The sequence below is a fragment of the Branchiostoma lanceolatum genome, chromosome 16 (genome assembly GCF_035083965.1).
Source record: "Branchiostoma lanceolatum isolate klBraLanc5 chromosome 16, klBraLanc5.hap2, whole genome shotgun sequence".
NCBI classification, from domain to species: domain Eukaryota; kingdom Metazoa; phylum Chordata; class Leptocardii; order Amphioxiformes; family Branchiostomatidae; genus Branchiostoma; species Branchiostoma lanceolatum.
In genome coordinates this window covers 12,378,159-12,397,162 of record NC_089737.1, presented here as the reverse complement: position 1 = coordinate 12,397,162, position 19,004 = coordinate 12,378,159, and the positions used below count along the sequence as shown (strand labels likewise).

At 41.8% G+C, this 19,004-nt stretch overlaps 2 protein-coding genes across 2 annotated transcripts; one reads left to right on the top strand and one right to left on the bottom strand.

The window, feature by feature from the left end:
* Positions 1 to 4,023: 4,023 nt before the first annotated feature.
* LOC136421760 (uncharacterized) lies at positions 4,024 to 10,917 on the bottom strand. The gene is made up of 7 exons (XM_066409276.1): positions 10,788 to 10,917; positions 8,841 to 9,535; positions 8,089 to 8,341; positions 7,212 to 7,426; positions 6,593 to 6,684; positions 5,704 to 5,910; positions 4,024 to 5,171 (listed from the first exon to the last, which is right to left on the bottom strand). Exons 2-7 carry the CDS (start codon positions 9,530 to 9,532, stop codon positions 5,020 to 5,022), a joined length of 1,611 nt encoding a protein of 536 aa, XP_066265373.1. The 5' UTR covers positions 9,533 to 9,535; positions 10,788 to 10,917; the 3' UTR covers positions 4,024 to 5,019.
* A 2,541-nt stretch (positions 10,918 to 13,458) lies between these two features.
* LOC136421462 (olfactory receptor 2D2-like) lies at positions 13,459 to 14,469 on the top strand. Its single transcript, XM_066408788.1, has one exon. The coding sequence runs from the start codon at positions 13,459 to 13,461 to the stop codon at positions 14,467 to 14,469; it is 1,011 nt and encodes a 336-aa protein (XP_066264885.1).
* Positions 14,470 to 19,004: the final 4,535 nt, after the last annotated feature.

The window sequence follows — 19,004 nt, the reverse complement described above, 5'->3', positions numbered from 1 at the left end:
GTTTATGTTCTTTGTATCACATTTTTTCTCGTTTTTTTTTTCAAATTTCTTTCTATAGGAAAGAAAACGTCAGGAAAATCACAAGGCAAACTAGAGGAATTAAATATAAAGCTGTTCAAGATATAGCATGTAAGGAACAAATGGATCTTTTCCTTTGAACTCTACATTGGTAGCTTGAAGTACTGATCAGCAAAATACCATGATTTCTTTGTCTGTGAAGAAAGAAGCATGAAATATCCTGTTTTGCAATCTTTTGGTGTTAAAAACTACACGTTGTGACCCACAGTCATCATCACGTTGACCGTTGTCGGCGGCCTCCTCACCATACTCGCCATCTGCACACGCCCGGCCCTGCGGAAACTGGTCAACGTGCCTCTGGCCAGCCTCAGCTGTGTAGATATCCTCTTCGTCACCTTGTACTCCCCGCTTTGGATCCAGCAGATCCTACACCCCCATTGGGAGCCTCCAGCAGCTTGGTGTTGGCTTGCAGCATACGCAGGTGCAGCACTATGGGGGATATCGTTAAGCCACATGTTGTGTATCGCTCTTCAGCGTTACTTTATAGTCTGTACCTACAGTGCACGTTTGAAGTCCGCACGTGTTCTAGTCATCATGCTCTTGCTCACATGGTTGGTTCCCATTGTCTCATTCTTGCCTCTGTACACCATTGAAGAAGTAATAGTAGATCCGAAACTAAAACGCTGTGTGATGGGAAATTCTGACAATCGCTTGGCAAAAATTCCACCGGTCGTTTTGAATTTCATCCTAACGTACATTGCTGCCCTCGTCTTTTACATCCTCATCCAAAACCACGTGAGGAAGAGCAAAAAACGTGTCCAAGCTATCGCACCGGGCCCCTCTACGCAGACTCATTTGGCAGTGCAGTACTCGCGAAGGCAAGGTGGTGTTCCTAAACCTTCGAGTTCCATGAGCACGAGCTCCTACCATTCCATGAGCACAGAAATCGTCGACTTGACAAAGCCTTTAAGAAAGCTGGAGGGTGTAGAGTGGGTGGGGGATAAAAACTCTTCCTCTTCAGATGACGGCCAGAAAGGCAATATCCGCATAGAGCCAGGTAAACCGAAAGGTACTATGATCTTAGTCGCTACAGCATCAGGCTCAGGTAAACAACAACAAGAGGGCAAAGAATCCTTATCAAGTGACCGCAATGAGCTAGATAAAGGCATCGCCCTAACTGTCACTCCAGTGTCAGATCAGTCACGCAAAAATGAACAACAGCAGCACGCTGTCCCAATCGACAGTTCACAAAACAGTACCTCTACTAGTGCTGCTGAAAGGCAGATCACCAAAATGATGATGACACTGTTTGCTGTGTACACGCTATGTTGTATGCCCATTACGATAATGGTGATTTTCTCGAGTAAAGTTCCAGCTGAAGCCTTTACTGTAGGCCAGCTTCTGGGTTCACTAAACGGCGCCCTGAACCCGATCGTTTACGGCGCAATGAACAAAAACATTCGCAGGGGTTACAAGCATATGTGGGACAGCATGCTCAACTTCATAACCAGTTTCTGTCGGCCACATTAGGAACGAATGTTTGGCATCTTATTTTTGATGAAGCGGTATTGGAAAACGACTGCAGGCAATTGATACAAACATACGCGTAGTTCAAAAAGCAACCTTAAATGAAGGAAGATGGCTTTTAAGAATAACCGTTACGATCTATCAATCTCATTTAGTCAACGAATCAAGCTACAAAAAGGAAGGCGATTCAGTTTGCGACTGTGATGTTTGGCCAGGACAATCTTCGATTCAAGTTTTTACACCATGCAATAAGATTAAGGCATTGTCAATTATACATTAAATGTAACATTTACCTACATATATCTTACTATCGAGTCAACAGATGTTACATACATGTATTGCAAAATGTTCCAATTGTACCTGACCATGTTCGGCCCTTTATTGCAGTGCTTGAATTGGCATCATTGCATGTCAAAGTAAATGTGTGACTAAATGTCACAAAACATCTCTGATTACTGAATCTTGTCTGCTAACGCATAAAACCTACTATGTGGCCTATACTTCAATGAATGTGAACAATATTTAGTTGCGCTGGCCTTACCAATGGTAGATTCTTATCAAGAAGGCCTTTTCTCTCTACCTTTAAAGTACGTCACACCTACATCAGATAAGCCACTGAAAACGAAGTCTTCAAATATTTCAATTTTTTTAGGCAATAAAGCCGTGTCACCAAGGCTCATGTTGACGCATGATGCGTTTTGCCTCTCCTTTGATTACCTGGGAGATTGTCGTTACTATGAAGTGAGGAATGCAGCCAACGTCAATCATTCACAATACAGAAGTGATGAGAAGCCCGCAGACCAGGTTATGTATGAAGCCACTTCAGTTTGATGCCAGACGAATTGAATGGTCATAACGAGCTGTTAAAGAGAGATTGTGAGCTCTTGAATTACTGCAAAATTGGAACTTTTGGCATTTGCTAAAATGAAAGGAAAGAAAATTGATGGACCCGGCTGGGACTTCATTGGAGTAAAACTTCATTCCACATTGTAAAAGTTGATAAGTTGGTTAACAGTTCTTGATGTTGAAGTTTCATAATCGATGTCTTTCACGTTTATAGTGCCTGATCGCTTCGGTCATACCTTAATGTTAGACAGTCTTGATAACCCTCTTCAACTTTGAATGTATTCCATTTTCTTGCACATTGTATGTAGAATACACTTTCGAAGTCATTTAGAACTGTTACAAAATATAACTATTAGAGCTGTTGCCCAAACTTGCAAGGCTATGTTCGTTGCACCAACTATTGTACAGTAAATTTCATTGATTCAAATGTACTTATATATATATATGTATATAGTTAATTCTGTTAGAAACGATTGAATCATCAGATGCACCTTGCTTTCTTATATTCTGTATGTATAATATACTTATTAGTCATTCAGAACTGTTTCAAAATACTTGGTGACTAGGGTTGTAATACTTTGCACGTTGCACCAACTGTTGTACAGTTAATGTGATTCATTCATATAGATATAATTAATTGTGTCAGAAACAATTTATTCGTTTGGTGTATTTTACTGTTTTGCACAGTGTAGAATAGACTTCGTAAATCTTTCAGAATTGTCGCACAATAATTGTAATCAAAACTCTTGCACTGTAAAATTCAATACAAATCGTCTAATAAAACAATTGGCTGTTTTGCCTGAATGAAAATTTCTTGCTTGTTTGTTGCACATAAACTGTGATTCTATCTTAGTTTCTGTTTCAGCATCTTGGGACAAATAATGTGATTTGCATTGGGTTCAGCACCGACTTTTACTTGTTGAGTGTACCATCTCTGATTTTGTCCAAGGGACCGGGAAAGCCGCAAACCAGCATGGATTAGAAATGCGTTATTAAAGTCTGCAATTTCTGATTGCGTAAATCTCTTGCCAAGATAGGTTTGCTAGAACTGGACAGAACTTTATCATTTTGTAGAAACAAGTGTGCAATCACTAGTCCTCTATTGTAAAGACAGTTGTCAAAGAAACTGATACTAATATGATATTGTGCCTTAAGACGCCTGGACATCATATCATAACTTGTATTCAAATAATTTAGTTACAATCCAACAATCCTCACAACTTTCCATTCACATTTGAATCATAGCTACTACCAGTGTCAAAGCTTCCAAACAAAATAAGAACATACATCATACATGTCATTTGAGTTAAGCCCTGGCTACACATAGCCGAACATGGCCTCGTGACCTTCCCCCGACCATGGTTGGGAGTGGTTCAGGAGCTAATTTGTCTTGTGTGGTTGGCTGGTGTTTGGCTGCTGATTTTGAAATTTTCAAAAGATACAGCTGTGAATGGGAGGTCTGGAATGGGTTGGCTGGTGGTTGGGAGTAAATCTGTAGTGGTCAGGGTGTGTTTGGGAGTCAAAATCGACTGCTCCCGACCTACCCCCAACCTTGGTTGGCTACCGGTAGTGTTCGGGAGCCATGTTTGTCTATGTGTAACCAGGGCTTCAGCAAGTCTACAGTAGTCAGACAAGTCTTCCATCCTATATTTCTCCCATCCATTGCTGTAACCTTGTCAAAAACACCCTTTCCTTTACTATATCTGCCCGTCCTTCAACCGTCTTCAGAAACATTGCCCTGAGAAATGCTCTTACCAGCAGTTTTTCTTCAACTCTTTAATGTGTTTACATTACCAAGCTGTAGCCATGCTAAAGGCTTTGAATACTAACGTGCAAGTTAGCAGTAGCTGTTACAGTCATTCCAAGGAGATGTTGAAGACTATCTTGAGCCCTGTTGTGGGTCAAAAACTGTAAATGCCAACCCCACATTGTAAACCCTGAAAAAACAATACTATTTCAAATAAACATACCAAAGCAAGTATTCACAGCATTGTGTAAAATACCACATGCCAAATTTTGCACATTTGCAATAACAATGGGAAATTCTCGTCCCAAATTTTTTGCATCAGATTCATCTAAATGTACTTAGGATATGAACATTTGTTTGTTCATGGTTTGTGTACTACAGGATGGATGCATGGAAATTTCCCATATTTGTATGAACTTGGAACCAGATACTGCAGCAGAGACGCAGGGAAATTTTTCATTCCATATTTCACTCATCTGCATGTACACATGAAAATTTCACACATTTGTATGTACATAGTACATGGAACCTGGTACTACAGCATATACATGTATATGGACATGGAAATTTGGAATGAAAAATTTCACATATCAGAACTGCATGGAAATTTTTTATTGCAAATTTCACACATTTGTATGTACATGGAACTGGATGCTAAAGAATGAATTCGACAGATTAAAAAAAACAGTTTCTGATTTCACATATCAGATCTGCATGGAAATTTTTTATTGCAAATTTCACACATTTGTATGTACATAGAACCAGATGCTAAAGAATGGATTCGACAGATTCCAAAAACAGTTTCTGATTTCACATATCAGATCTGCATGGAAATTTTTCATTGCAAATTTCACACATTTGTATGTACATGGAACCAGATGCTAAAGCATGGATTCAACAGGCTCAAAAACCACTTCTTCTCCGTTGTGCTGGCCCTCCAGTATCGTGACTCCAGGGTGTTTCTTGGCGTGAGTCATGAAGTTACACTTCCTACTGGTCGAGTAGCCACAGAAACATCTGAAAGGCTTTTCACCTGGATAAATGGAAAGTAAAAAAAAGTGAAAGTTATATTGATCTGGTTTAGCTCACGGAAGATCTATTCTTCCACTGGTCATGAGAGAGAAGACAGACGCTATGTACAGTATTTACTTTTTACAGGTTCATTGTACCGGGGAAATTCCCCTAGCTCTTTTCGACAAGCGCAATGAACAGTGCACCACGACTTAAAGTCCTGTCCAAAGGACTGAAACACTTTCCGGTAGCATGCATGCCGAATGAGCGACACAGCAGGGATCAAACTCACGACTTTTAGTTCCAGAGGCAGGACCGCTAACTACTGGACTACATATGCTAAGTTGGAACAGTCTTTATACAAATACACTTTTTGTTCAGCTGTGTAGTGTGTGCCTAGTCTGTATAGACTGACTGACAGTAGCAGTGGTTGTAGATTGTATTATGTGTTGTTTTTTTCCATTTTCGCGATGACGTGAAAATGGATTTGAAATGGGATCATTTGAATTGTATTGTGTCTTCTCCAGGGCAAACAGATAAAGAAACACACACACCTGTGTGGATCTTGTTGTGTCTTCTCCAGGCAGACTTGTCGGCGAAGGCACGGCCACAGGTCTCGCACGCGTACGGTCGCTCTCCAGTGTGCGTTCTCTCGTGTTTGACGAGGTCCCCGGACACGTTGGCTGCGTAGCTGCAGTACTTACACTTGTATGGCCGCACGCCCGTGTGGAGACGCCTGTGTGTGTTCAGGTTGGAATAGTCTATACAGATGAAAAAAACATAGTGAGAAAAACATCATATACACATGGAGTATAAACATACAGATATTACTGATCTGATACTAAAACTCATGAGTCATAGCTTCTGTATTTGTTTGCACTTCTATGGCTGCACTCCAGTGTGTAGACGTTTGTGCGCGTTTAGCCACTTTAGGTTGGAGTAGTCTATGCAGAAGGCAAAAAGCAGGGAAGAAAACATCTTTAAGTTTAACATCTGACACATAGAAAGATACAGATATTAATGACTAAACTCAAAGCCTGCTACTTGTAAGTCTTAAATGTTACTAGAGGCTATCTATAAGTCTTTTGCGTAAATCAATATAGATGCCCAATTGATCAATATCACCTCTTTTCTTTTTGAGAGGAAAACATATAAGTATAAACTTGTGAAAATACATATAGCACAAACAATAAGCATTTCTTAATGCTGGTCAGCAACTTTCTAGCTAGCCTGGATACCATACTGTTTACACTGGCTTTGACTATCAATAAAATAAAACACTGATGGTACCAAAAGCTAGGTACCTTCAATGCCGTATCAAAATTATTTCCTGCAACCTCTACCCAAAAGAACTTTTGGAAAGGCTCAAGGAATGTGGTGTAACACATGATTACAGCACAGATGAAACAGGTACAGGTTTATTTCATACAGGAAGCCACCCACCTTTGAAAGCACGACCACAGACTTTACACTTGAACGGCTTCTCCCCGGTGTGTGTACGGATGTGGTCCTCCATCTTGGGCTTCTCAAAGAACCTACAAAAGGGAGAAGAACTCTAAACACAAGCACCACAGGTCAGGGGTTCCAATCCCATTCTCCTTATTGGTGTTTCAAAAATTACAAACAACTGTCAAGTTACAAATAGTTGTTACAATTCTTCCAAGGAGATGTTATAGAATATCTTGAGCCCCGTTGTGGGTCAAAAACTGTAAATGCCAACTCCACATTGTAATATTCAACAAGTCAATATCCTTCTCCCTATTCCATGAGCAAACATATTCAATTTGATGTAAATGTACATATACAGACATTGTCCTCTACAAGATTACATACAATTTCCCACAGAAGAGGGATACAAAGAATTGTGATCTGTATCTGTGTAGCCAGTATAACCGCCCTTCGGTGTCACACACCAGTTTTGCAGGCACGCGGCCCAGCAGCAGCTGTTACACCAAACAACCTGGATGGTTGAAAGAAAGAATGAAAGACCCATATGGGAAGAAAGAAATGGGGAAGGAAGGAAAGAAAAATATAGCAGCAAAAGAAAACCAGTAGTCCGTACCTGAGGCCACATCTGTCACACATGTAGGGTTTCTCCCCCGTGTGTTTCCGGCGGATGTGCACGTCCATGTGATGTTTCATGTAGTACACCTCGGTGCAGTGCGGACACGGATATCGCTTCGTCTTCCGGTCGCGTACAGGGATCTTCTTGGTCTCGTCCGAAGGTGAAGCTGTGGCCTGGCCTTCTTCCTTCAGGATTGCTTGCGATGAGGAGTCCTTCAATAAAGAATGAACAAGCAAATATAATTCTGACAGTCTGACTGTGTAATTCTCTTCATATGCTATACTCATATCCACAATGTCATTGGAAAGGGTGTTTGTGACAATAAATAACTAAATATAAGAACGCAACATAAAAAATACAGTTTTATCAGGGCCTTCTCAAGACTGTTTTGATCACCTGGATATGTAAGTAGGCATACCTCAGGGATTACTGATGCTGCATTAGTAAATCTCTTTATATTAACTGTTTCTTTTAATGTGAAATCTTAGCATGTTAGTGGAAGTACTACATGTATGCAAGCTGACATCCTCATATGCAAATGTATCTTTTGATTCTGGGCAAGTTTTTCACAATGGTTAACTACTTTAATAAATATAAAAATTTGTAAATCAGATTTCAGTAAAATGACTAAGCCATGCTGTATTACAACTTACATGTAGCATATTACCAAGATGTTTCTGTGTTCCTTATATTATTGTATTAAGAAATTAGGATTTTAAGTTTTATTCTATACCTCTATTCTGTACTAAAACAAAATTACTTTAAAATTTTGAAACATATACTATGCATATGTTATATAGCTGTTGCCATACATTGTACCGTGTACAATTGTTGTGCAATAAAGTTCTTCTGTTATGATAAGTTATATGCTTACATCAGTGGCTGGGATAGACAAGTACACCAGGTCCTGTGCTGCTTCCTTGTCCTCTTGTGAGACGTCCTCATTACTGCCATCATCATCCTCTCCCCCCATCCCTCCTTCTGTCTTCATCACTCCCTCCTTCACTCCTGCACCCTGTCCCATCCTAGGGACCACGACCGTCACCATGGGAACCGTCGTCGTGGAAACCTGCCCTTGAGATGTTGATGCCAAATTCATGATGGTGGATGGCCTCACAGCTACATACCTGGAGCAACAACAATTAACATCGACTTTGTCTTGATTTTGTCTTATCTCTGTCTCTCTGTCTAAAATTTATCTATGCTGTTTCAACACATCAATTCATATGTTGCTGTAGGTTAGAAATCCAGGTAATGAGATGTGCCAAAAATAGTTACTGAAGCTACTGGATAAAATTTTGAAACTGTACTACAGTACTAGTCAGACGTTTCAGACAGCATCCACGGCCTTTCGTCAGTGACTGTCCCGTCTTTCGTCAGTGACTGGCCGCTGTCTTTTGTCAGTGACTGTCTTGTCACTGACGAAAGACAGTGAATGCTGTCTGAAATGTCTGACTGATCTTGCTCAGTGTTACTGAAGAAAGGTAGTGGATGCTACCTGAAACGTCTGACCGTTTCCAAAATCTATCCAGTTGTTTGAGTAATAACTATTTACATTTGTATGTCTTGATACCTGGATGTCTAACCTTCATCAACATGAAGGCTACATACATGAAGGCTACATACCTGACTTCATTCCCTAATAGGCCGCTATCTGTGGATGTACAAGCTATTGGCTGGACAGCTGAAGGCTTGGCGGGGGTAACTGTCGAGAGTTGTGCTGCTGTAAGGTCTGTAGTTCCTGCAGGACCCAAATCGGTGCTTGTATCCATGATTTCTTCCAGTTCGGAAATGGAGGTTTCTGTTACGGCTACACTCTCGTTGTTACTGTCCTCCAATGGCTCCATACTCGTTGTGATGTATCGGAAAGAGCAGCTGCCATTAGTGTCCACCAATGTAGTGTGTACTTCGTGCATGTTGTCCGCCGCTTCAGGCTCAGAGACTGCGTCGAGCGGACTTGCGGGCTCAGGGCTTTCCGCGTGGACTTCTTGTCCGTCGAGTGGCTCTGTTGAAGGGACACCAGCTTCGATCTGGATCGCTTCACTCTCCTCCTGTGGAAGGGGGCTGAGTGTGTCGTCTTCCGACGCGGCCGTTTCTTCAACGCCCTGCATCTTGTCGATCTCGCGGTACTCCAAGGTCATGAGCTCGAACAGGATGGTGACAAGGTCGTCCTTGCTGACGCCCTCCCCGCGCACGTCGATGTTACGGCGGCCGAGCTCTATCATGATCTCCTCCATGTAGAGCCTCGGAAGCACAGACAGGGAAACCTCCTTACACAGCCCACACAGACCCTTGGTGGCGAGGTCACTCAACGACATGGTCTGGAGAACACAGGGAGACAAGGAAAAAAATCAAAACCTTCATAACCTATAGTTTCAAAGTGATATACCTCCTTACACAGCCCACACAGACCTTTGGTGGCAAGGTCTGTGGAACACAAGTACACATGTAAGTATAAGGGAAAATATTAAACCTTCAAAGTTTTATTTTAGAAGTCATGAACCTTCTTACACATTTACACAAAGACCCTTGGTGGCAAGGTCACTCAGACTCAGAGACATGGTCTGTGTAAGATGAAAACAACAATCATGAGTACCTAATTATCTCCATGAAAAATGTGTGTGTGTGTGTGTGTGTGTGTGTGTGTGTGTGTGTGTGTGTGTGTGTGTGTGTGTGTGTGTGTGCATGTGTATCTTTGTGTGTGTCTGTGTGTTTGTGTTTCCAGATTTTTGTTGTTAGTTCTCGTAGCAATATTTTTTGTCAACAAGTCATTTAGAACAAACAACATAGCAAACAAACAGAGAAAATGGCGCCCGCAAATAGATAAACAAACATGGCATTGCTTATAGTTGCCAGTAAAAACAATACAGGTTTTGCTATTGCAAACCTTTATTTGGTATATAGAGAATGATAGAAATGTTAAAGTTCTGTTATATTTTTGTTAACATAAACCAGGATGGCATATGAGCAGTTTCATGATTATAGATACAACATGTAACTATAAATATTATTTGTTAAGAGATTTAATTGGATCACTGATATACTAGTACAGACATACATCACACCTCACACTAGCTATTATACAAGTATCAAATTCTTTATCAATATATTTGATATGATAAAGCAACACAGTAAATGGTTGGTAGGTAAACATTAAACATTAGTAGAGATATAACTCGTTTGGAAATTGGCCTGTTTACCTGTACATCTACATCAAATTCTACTCTACTCTACTCTACATGTATGTGCATGCAAAAAAACATGGTCGTGAATGGGGGAGGGGGGCAAGCATCTCATATGGAAAATTACATGTACAATTTCTTTTCATACGTGAGGATACAACCCTTGCACTTTAGTTACGATAAACAGGACAAAACGCGTTATTCTCTCTTGAAAAAAATGTTAAAAGACTGTAAAACCTTCCGATTTTTGTAAAATCTTGGAAGTGTGCCAAGCTAAGACAAGCATGAAAATCTTCAAACGCGCGCGTACACCAAAACCTTCCCTTCTTCGAACAAAATCGAAAATGTGCCACTTATAGAAATTCTCTACAGTGTATAGTTAGTTGCTGACCTGTTGTTGAATAAGACAACGTCTAAATGAAGTTAGCCGTCGGCAAAAACGGTCAAATCGCGCCAAGAAATCCTCCAAATCTGAAATCCCAATGTTCTCTCGTCGGGGTGGGAGGGGGGCGGAGCGAACATAACCTTTGACCTAATGTCACCTGATTACTCCGCTCAATGCGCAGTTATTTCGCACGCCCTTCAAAGCAGAACGAGTCGTGCACAAAACGTTCTCAGTGTATCCCCGTATCAGAAAATTCTGAGTAATCACTAGCCTCAAAATATCACATACATCATCAACTCCACGACCTTGTTCCACCAACAAGGCCACAGGGCCCTTGAAAAATAACTAACTCTCAGTCTCACAATCCCAACAGCCGGCACAAAAAGACTCGTGTAACTCATTCCTTCATCAAGCCAATTCCACTTTGTAATGGATTGCGTAGATATACGATCTTACGTAATACGTTTGTCACATTTCTTTGCAACAGATTTCATGAGATTCAATCCCATAAGTAGATTTGGAAATATCTTTAGATGCCTATATACGTAATCTGTTATTGACATTTCTTTGCTTAAGTACAACAGATTTCAAGAGACTAGATCCCTTAAGCAGGTTTGACTTTATATTTAGCTGTGACAACTCCCATAAAGCTATAATAGGTAAATACATATAAGATGGCTTTGTTCTTAGAAAAGATACTGAAATCCACGATTAGCTTCACCTTGAAGTTATTGTAAACACATGTTAGCCTATATTGCTTAGTAAGTAGAATTTCAAAGACATAATCTTTATTTCTATTTTGTAGTTTGTAGTTGACCGACCGAAAGTCACTGTCTTTTTTGTTGCGTCAACAAAGTTTCTTGTTTAATTCTTGTTATTTCGTACTTTAATTTAGTTTACAGTGTGGTTATGAGTGAGTTTGAGTTTATGGATGACAGTACTCAGTGTAGTGACACTAGCCTACATCTATGGTCACTGAAAATGGCACTGTGATCCTTTAAATCAGTGTACATGTTACCGATCCCCTGGCCAGTTGGGTCCTTGGGGATTGCCTTTTGAAGTTTCCGTAGATAGTACCAAAAAGTAGGTCGAAGGGAATACTAGTATTCCTGAGCAGGCTTCGTAAACCCTGCTTATCATTTTGGATAAGTGTCTCAACTATGATATTTCCTGGTTTCAACGAGATGCTGTTTCAGTCCTGCTCAAGTGTCCCTGAGCTTGAAATAGTCCTTTGATATTTTGCACAGGAGCGATTTCCTGTGGGTCTTTTGGGATTGCCTTTTAAACTTCCCGTAGATGGTACCAAAAGTGGGGTAAAAGGGATAATCCCGATCGTTCTGCTATCCTAACCCCTAGCTTCGGTTATTTGGGTCAGTTTATAGTCCATACTCTCAATAGATCGAGCTTATTTTGAGCATGACATTTCTGGCTAGAAGAAGAGATGCTATTTCAGTCCTGTTCCCTGTAACGCTGAACTTAAAATTGCCATTCTGCCTTGTTACATGAACTTGGTGGATATTAAGTAAAAAAAACACCTGCGTGCTGTTAGTGTAATGGGGATGTAACGAGGTTGAGTTTGACGTCAAGTATATAATCATCTCGTGTTAAGAGTAATAGGATTACTGCACGAATAGATATCAGGGGTATTTAGAGACGCTTAGTGGGTCAATACGAATAGAAAGTAAGTCACGACAGAGATCTCTTGAGAACTGAGTCGTGCGAATGTCTAGGTGGTAGAGGCCGGTACATATAACGCTGAGTTCCATACCATTGCCAGGGCCCACACTGGCCAGCTCTTCGGAACTAGGGCCAACATGTTCCCGAGGAAATTTTGTCCCAGCCCCCCTGAGGAAGGGCTGTTAATATCTACGGGCAAAAATCACCGGGATGGGTTGAGTTGACCAGGCGGGGATGGAAGCTCACAGCGCCGAGGGAATTCAGTCTGCAGCCCTGGGAGGAACTGGCGACCAGGTTAGGCCAAGGAAATCAATGTTGTGTTTTCGATCATCGGTCGATAGGTAGGGATTCTATCTTAACGTTTATAGATTTCGGCCAATGTGTCCTGAAATGCATCAGGACACTGGTATTTTGAACATCATATTGTAATTATACATGTATACTTTAGTACCTTGTACAGGCACAAGTATATCAATAAACTGTACAAAGAAGTACAATGTTTTACTACAAATTCTTACATCAACTGTTTAAAGCCTTAAGCAGTTAACAGATTGTGAAATAGACAAAGTCTGTAAGAAAATTTGCAAGACTACTTGAAATTCTGCTTCATCATATCGAGAACCAACATTTTCTACTCCTTGCAAGCGATGATCAAACAAAAAAGGGTAATGTTGGCAGATTTCTGCTTGTATCGTTGGGATAACCGGAAACACAACATTTCTGCCATAGGCCTTTAAGTGCTTCGCCGTACGGCCGCAGCTGCTGATGACGACAACGTTGCTTGGAGACAAAAATGTCAGGGATTTATATGATTTCGATGTAATAATGCTTATCTACTGGCGAATTCATGAACAAACCAACTATGATAACGCGCCAGATATTTCCCTTTGTTAAGTCAGCCAAGAGTGATTTCCCATCACCTACGATGAGTTTTATTGCCTCCAAATATGACAGGCCGTCATAAGAGGCTCATCATCTTGGTTAAACGGTTGCCGCAAACATGTCTGATAACCAGATTTTTGGCACGGAAGACCCTTTATCCAGAGGCTTCCAGATAGCGTATCTCGTCATCATTGTCGCCTTGTCGGTGGTTTGTGGACTGCTGGTCATTGTCTTGGTGTGGAAGAAGGAATACCTGCAGAAACCTTGCCATTACCTCCGCTGCAATCTAGCCGTGGACGACGTCCTCTTCACCGGCCTGTGTGTCCCAACTGTTATCCACAACATCAGCCAGGGGTACAACTCCGCAAGTTTCACGCTATGCAGGCTAGAAGGAGCATTCACACTCGGCGTGCTGTTGTCCAAGACCTGTACGTACCTCCTCATGGCCATGGACGTGTACTACTTCGTCATCCACCCCCTACACTACAACGACAAGGTGACGACACGACGCGTGGTCTTGGCCGTCACTGCAGCCAGAGTCTTGACCTTCGCCGTTGCCACGACGTCCATTGCCGTGGGTGGCTCCGGCAATGTCCGCGATGCCTCCGATGTCCTCGTCTGCTTGCCGGGAAACGACTCCAGTCCCAGGAATACCGTGTTGGCCATACTGATTGTGGTCGTACCGATCGCAGTGTTCGTCGTCTTGGCGGTGGGGTTCCTGTACTACCGCGTACTGCAGGAGGCGAGGCAGCAGCAGGACCGAGATGAGAACCGCCATCTCCAGCTTCACGAGACCCAGGCCTTCCGAGCTCTCGCGCCTCACTTCACCGTGGTCCTGGTGTTCGTGGGTACGGCCATAGTGTCCTTCATCTTCGCACGTGCGGCTCAGGCCGAGGGGGCCAGCGTCTACCTGTCCGCCGCGCGAAGAGTCGCCCTGCTACTGAACCTCAGCCTGTCATACATCACGGACTCTGTCGTATACAGCCTGAAGAAGGCGGACTTCAGGCGGGCTATGGGGGAGGTCATCCCCATTTTCAACGGTCAGCATCATGCAGCTCAGGCACAACTTCAAGTGGCTCATCACAGTGTTCCAACGGAGGAGCATGGACTACCAGAGGTGGATGTGTAAGAAGGGGGCAGGCTGGCGTATTGTGTGACAGGGCTGATTCAGATTCCTCTCGAACATCTGGATTAGAGTCTTGTGAAACTGATAGCTATTCTTCCACAGTGTACATGTAAATAGGGTAAATGCCCATAGCTCTCTTTGACCACGGCTTTAAGTCCTGTCCTAAGGACTCTGGCCCTTTCCGGTAGCGTGTATGTCGGGTGAGCGACAACAGCTGCAGTCGGAATTCGAACTCCCAACATTTTGGTCCAGATCCCGACAGAGACACTAACCACTGAACTACCCACGCTACGCGTGTAACAGGAGAATATCTGGGGATATTGGTAGAATTCGTCGTTTTAGTTGAAGCGTGTTTCTAAGAACATGTTCAAGTTGACAGGTTTTTCATTCAATAACTGAATAAGATTGTTATAGACTGTTTCTGCAAGTGAAGCAGACCGGCCATGTTGGGACATGCGCAGTAGGTTTCCAATTTGATATGATAATGCATGCTAACTATTCAATCAAATTTATCTTAATGCGTATTTTTTTCTGTCAGATTCAAGGCGATCCCCTTCGTTTAAAATATGTTATAGAGAATTAACAAGACGTAGAAAATACTGCGTGAGTGAAGCAATTGAACCGTAAACAAGTTGGAAAAATCGATCTGTTTGTCACGTCAGTATTTAGGTTGCGTTTCTGATTGACATGTTAACTGAGATTTGAATTCAGCTAATACTTTTTATTGCTGGATTGACTGTTGCTTTTAGTTCTGATGTGTGAGTTGGTATAAATACATGTCAAAAGATTATGCGGTCTTACTTAATTGTATGTAATTCTTCACATGCTTCAGACAGCTGGAAAAAATACCATCTCGTACCGTTGTACTATACATCTATAGTTACCGTGCTCTCCGGCTCTTCTAAAATCAGCATATATTCATAGTGCATATTTCTATTTAAGAAGAATTTGAAAGTTTGAAGAAGATGGATTAATATAATGTACATAATTTTATTCTCTGTATGTCAAATATTGAACCATTAGTATTTGTGATATTTGTACAACACCTGTATGAAAAATAATTAACTGTAAATGATATACGGCTTACTCAATAGCTCCATATTGCTTTTATCAACAAAGACAAATACATGGACAAAGATAAAGATCTTAGACCTATCATTAATGAACGATGTATGCATCATGAACATTGTAATTATGAAAACATGAGTGTGAGTTTAAGTCAAATGTACATAGAGGTTTTGAAAATAAATTTTGAAATCTGATACATTAACGTTAAAGAAGACTCTTTGCTTCTGTGTGTGGTACCGTGAAAGTGTCAGGCCACGGGCGAGTTGCTTATTCGAATTCGGTATTGCATTTTACATAACAATATATGCTCGATGGAAGATACTTTGGTCATACATACATATATACATGTATAAGTCAGGGTAGAGATTGTGTTCCGGCAAACTTTGCGATTTGCGTCATGATTGTTTGACAGCTTTACTCCAATGTGTTTAGACAACACACGTCGGTGATAGGTGAGTCCATGGGTCTGTATCGGCAATGGCTGCGGTGTACTCTATACTGTTATGTGATGACTATATCTTTAACCTTCTTCCTGCTGCCTAACTCTGTAACCAAAACGAAATAGGGTGCCAAAAGCCTACTTCAGAGTGCGAAAGGTTAAGTCTAAGTACATGGTTGATTGATCAGCTTATGTAAAGTATGTAGGGAACATTAACTACTGAGATCATTCTTCTTGCATTCATCCCGGTCGAGGTAGTATAAGTTTAAACTACGGCCCTTTCGTCAGAACGTTCTTGGGAGCAGCTCTTGCGCCAGACGGGTACAACATGTACCATTGATGATGACAAGTCATTGTTGAGTCAAGGCAGGGTTTCTACCTGATAGCAAGATGAGCAACAACGTGTCCAATTTTCTGATTTTCGGCACGGAAAATCCTGTCGCTCGGGGACTCCAGGTGTCGTATCTTGTCATCAGCGTCGTTCTTTCGGTGTTTTGCGGACTGTTGGTCATTGTACTGGTGTGTATGAAGGAATACCTGCAGAAACCGTGTCACTACCTCCGCTGTAATCTAGCTGTAGACGATATCCTTCTTACCGGTGTTTACGTCCCTACTGTCATCTACAATATAGGACAGGGCTACAACGCTACGAGCATCAATTTGTGCAGGGCAGAGGCAGTTTTTGCAACCTTCGTTTTTTTGTCCAAGACGTTTGCATACCTCCTGATAGCTGCAGATGTGTATTTCTTCACCATCCACCCACTGCACTACAACGACAACGTCACAGCTAAACGTGTGAGTGTCGCTGTGCCTATCTCTCGGGCTATCAGTCTGTGTTTGTCGGTTGTAACGGTGGTTGTAGGTGCCGATGACAACACCAAGACAGCAGAAGAAGTGCTGTACATCGACGCATGCGGACCTCTCTCAATTTCAACGTCCAACGTTTCTTTGGTGCTGACTATGGCGGCAACAATGCTCATATCAGGTACTGTCCTTTTAACGATTGGATTCATGTATCACCGAGTCTTAAGGGAAGCAAGACGGCAGCAAGATCGGGACGAGAATCGTCACTTCATGAGACCCGCGCTTTCCGTACACTTGCGCCTTCGTTCGCTGTTGTACTGGTGTTCGTATTAGCCAATACCGCGTGTTTCGTTACCATACGGTTAGCTAACGTAGCGGGAAAAGAGGCCTCCTATGCCGTTCTCGTTGCAAGAAGGGTGTCTCTTCTTGTAGCCCTCACTTTGTCATCCATTATTGACTCCGTTTTCTACAGCCTTAATCAAACTCATTTTAGGAAAGCTTTGAGGGAAGTATTCCCCAAAATCAACAACCGGATTCAACCCGAGCCGACTACAAATCGGACTGGGATAAGCGAACCTCTGCCGTAGACTTACAAGCCGCCAAACAAAGCATCTCATCACCAGCTTTTTGTACATGTGGCATTTCGCATATGGAGACTAAACTCCTCTCTATTGAATAATTGTTGCTACTCTACCATATTCCTCCCACGTTACTTTACACGGAAACGAAATACTGTAGTGGCGTGTACATATGTGGTAGACTAACTGGTTTTGAGAAACATGACCTTTGAAATTTTTCCTAGGATTTCTGCTTTCATCTTCAGTAGAGATTTTGCCCAACGATACGTGCATTTGAGAGTTGAAAGCGTAGAATTTATCTGATAAGGGCACGAACTCTTCATCGAGACGACGTTAACCCCGCATGGCCGGGGTAAGAGACCCCCATTTCAGCACTAAGGACATCACCCACACCGCCACTATTCTCCGATTTCTCTACGCTACGGACTCAATCCACCATCAATTTTTTGACGCAGCGCTGCTTCACTGACAACTATGAGCCAGTTAGTCACCTTTATTGCTTTACGCCTTATGAATTGCATCCCTTTGTTACATAGACCATGCAACAGAAAGACCCAAACAAATGGATGAAAGTGACAGAAGAATGTTGAAGATAAACGGCAGAAACCTAAGGAAGAACAGAGACTGAGGTTTCGGTATCTATTGTATTCATTGAATAGCTGATTCTAATGTGTATTTTTTGTCTTACGTTGCTTGACTACGAAACCGATTTTTTTAAATAGCTGACAGTGTTGTCTTGTTCCTAAGCGACGGACTGGCCAGTTTTGTTGCAGGATGCAAAGCGGCAGAAATAGTGAGATGAATAAGACGCAACGATGATTGAATGAGTGATTTTGCGAAACAGTTCCCCTAAAATTATTTCGAGGATTTTGTGTATCTAACAAATCTTGCACCAAGATGCGTGCCGTTTAGAGTTTTGTTTTGTTTCATAAAGTGTAGAATTTCTCTGACAAATACGTTGTTAATGGTATCCATTACTGTAGCTCGTATAACGGCTGTGATGAAAACAACATTTCCCTGACCCGATACCCTTGAAACTGTGATGTGACATTGAGAACAAGGTGTAGTATGCACTCTGGGTGATACTGCGTCATCTGGGGTATAACTGTTTTGTGGTCGGCGATATCATAACATGATTAACCTTTAGCACACTGAAGTAGCCGTTTGGCACCCAATTCCCCATTGGTTGCGGAGTTAGGCAGCAGGGAGAAGGATAAGAAGTTAAACCCCGTATTAGTAATACAGTTCAATCTTTATTGCTTAATACCTGATCACATGTGTATTCACTCTCATAATACTTAATGCACACTATCATTGATGTTGTTCACTTGCAATATAGCCTGTGGGCACGAATTTGTGAATAAATTGTCAATTATGAATGTGCATTGGCCTGTGCGTCAGTATAAACACATGCACATAGTCTTGGTTTTAAAGTTAACGTGCTCGTGAACAGGGAAAAAGGATTTTTGAAATAAAATGTTTTCGAAATTGCAAACCTCTGATGTTACGAGCATATTCGACTTGCTATTATTTGTGTTATGATTTATGTTGTGTAGTTTAATGTTATTCAGTTTGAACGGAAGCTAATAGATTCCCCTAGAAATATAGCAATCTATTCGTGACTTTTTACATCGTCCTGCCACCGCTAA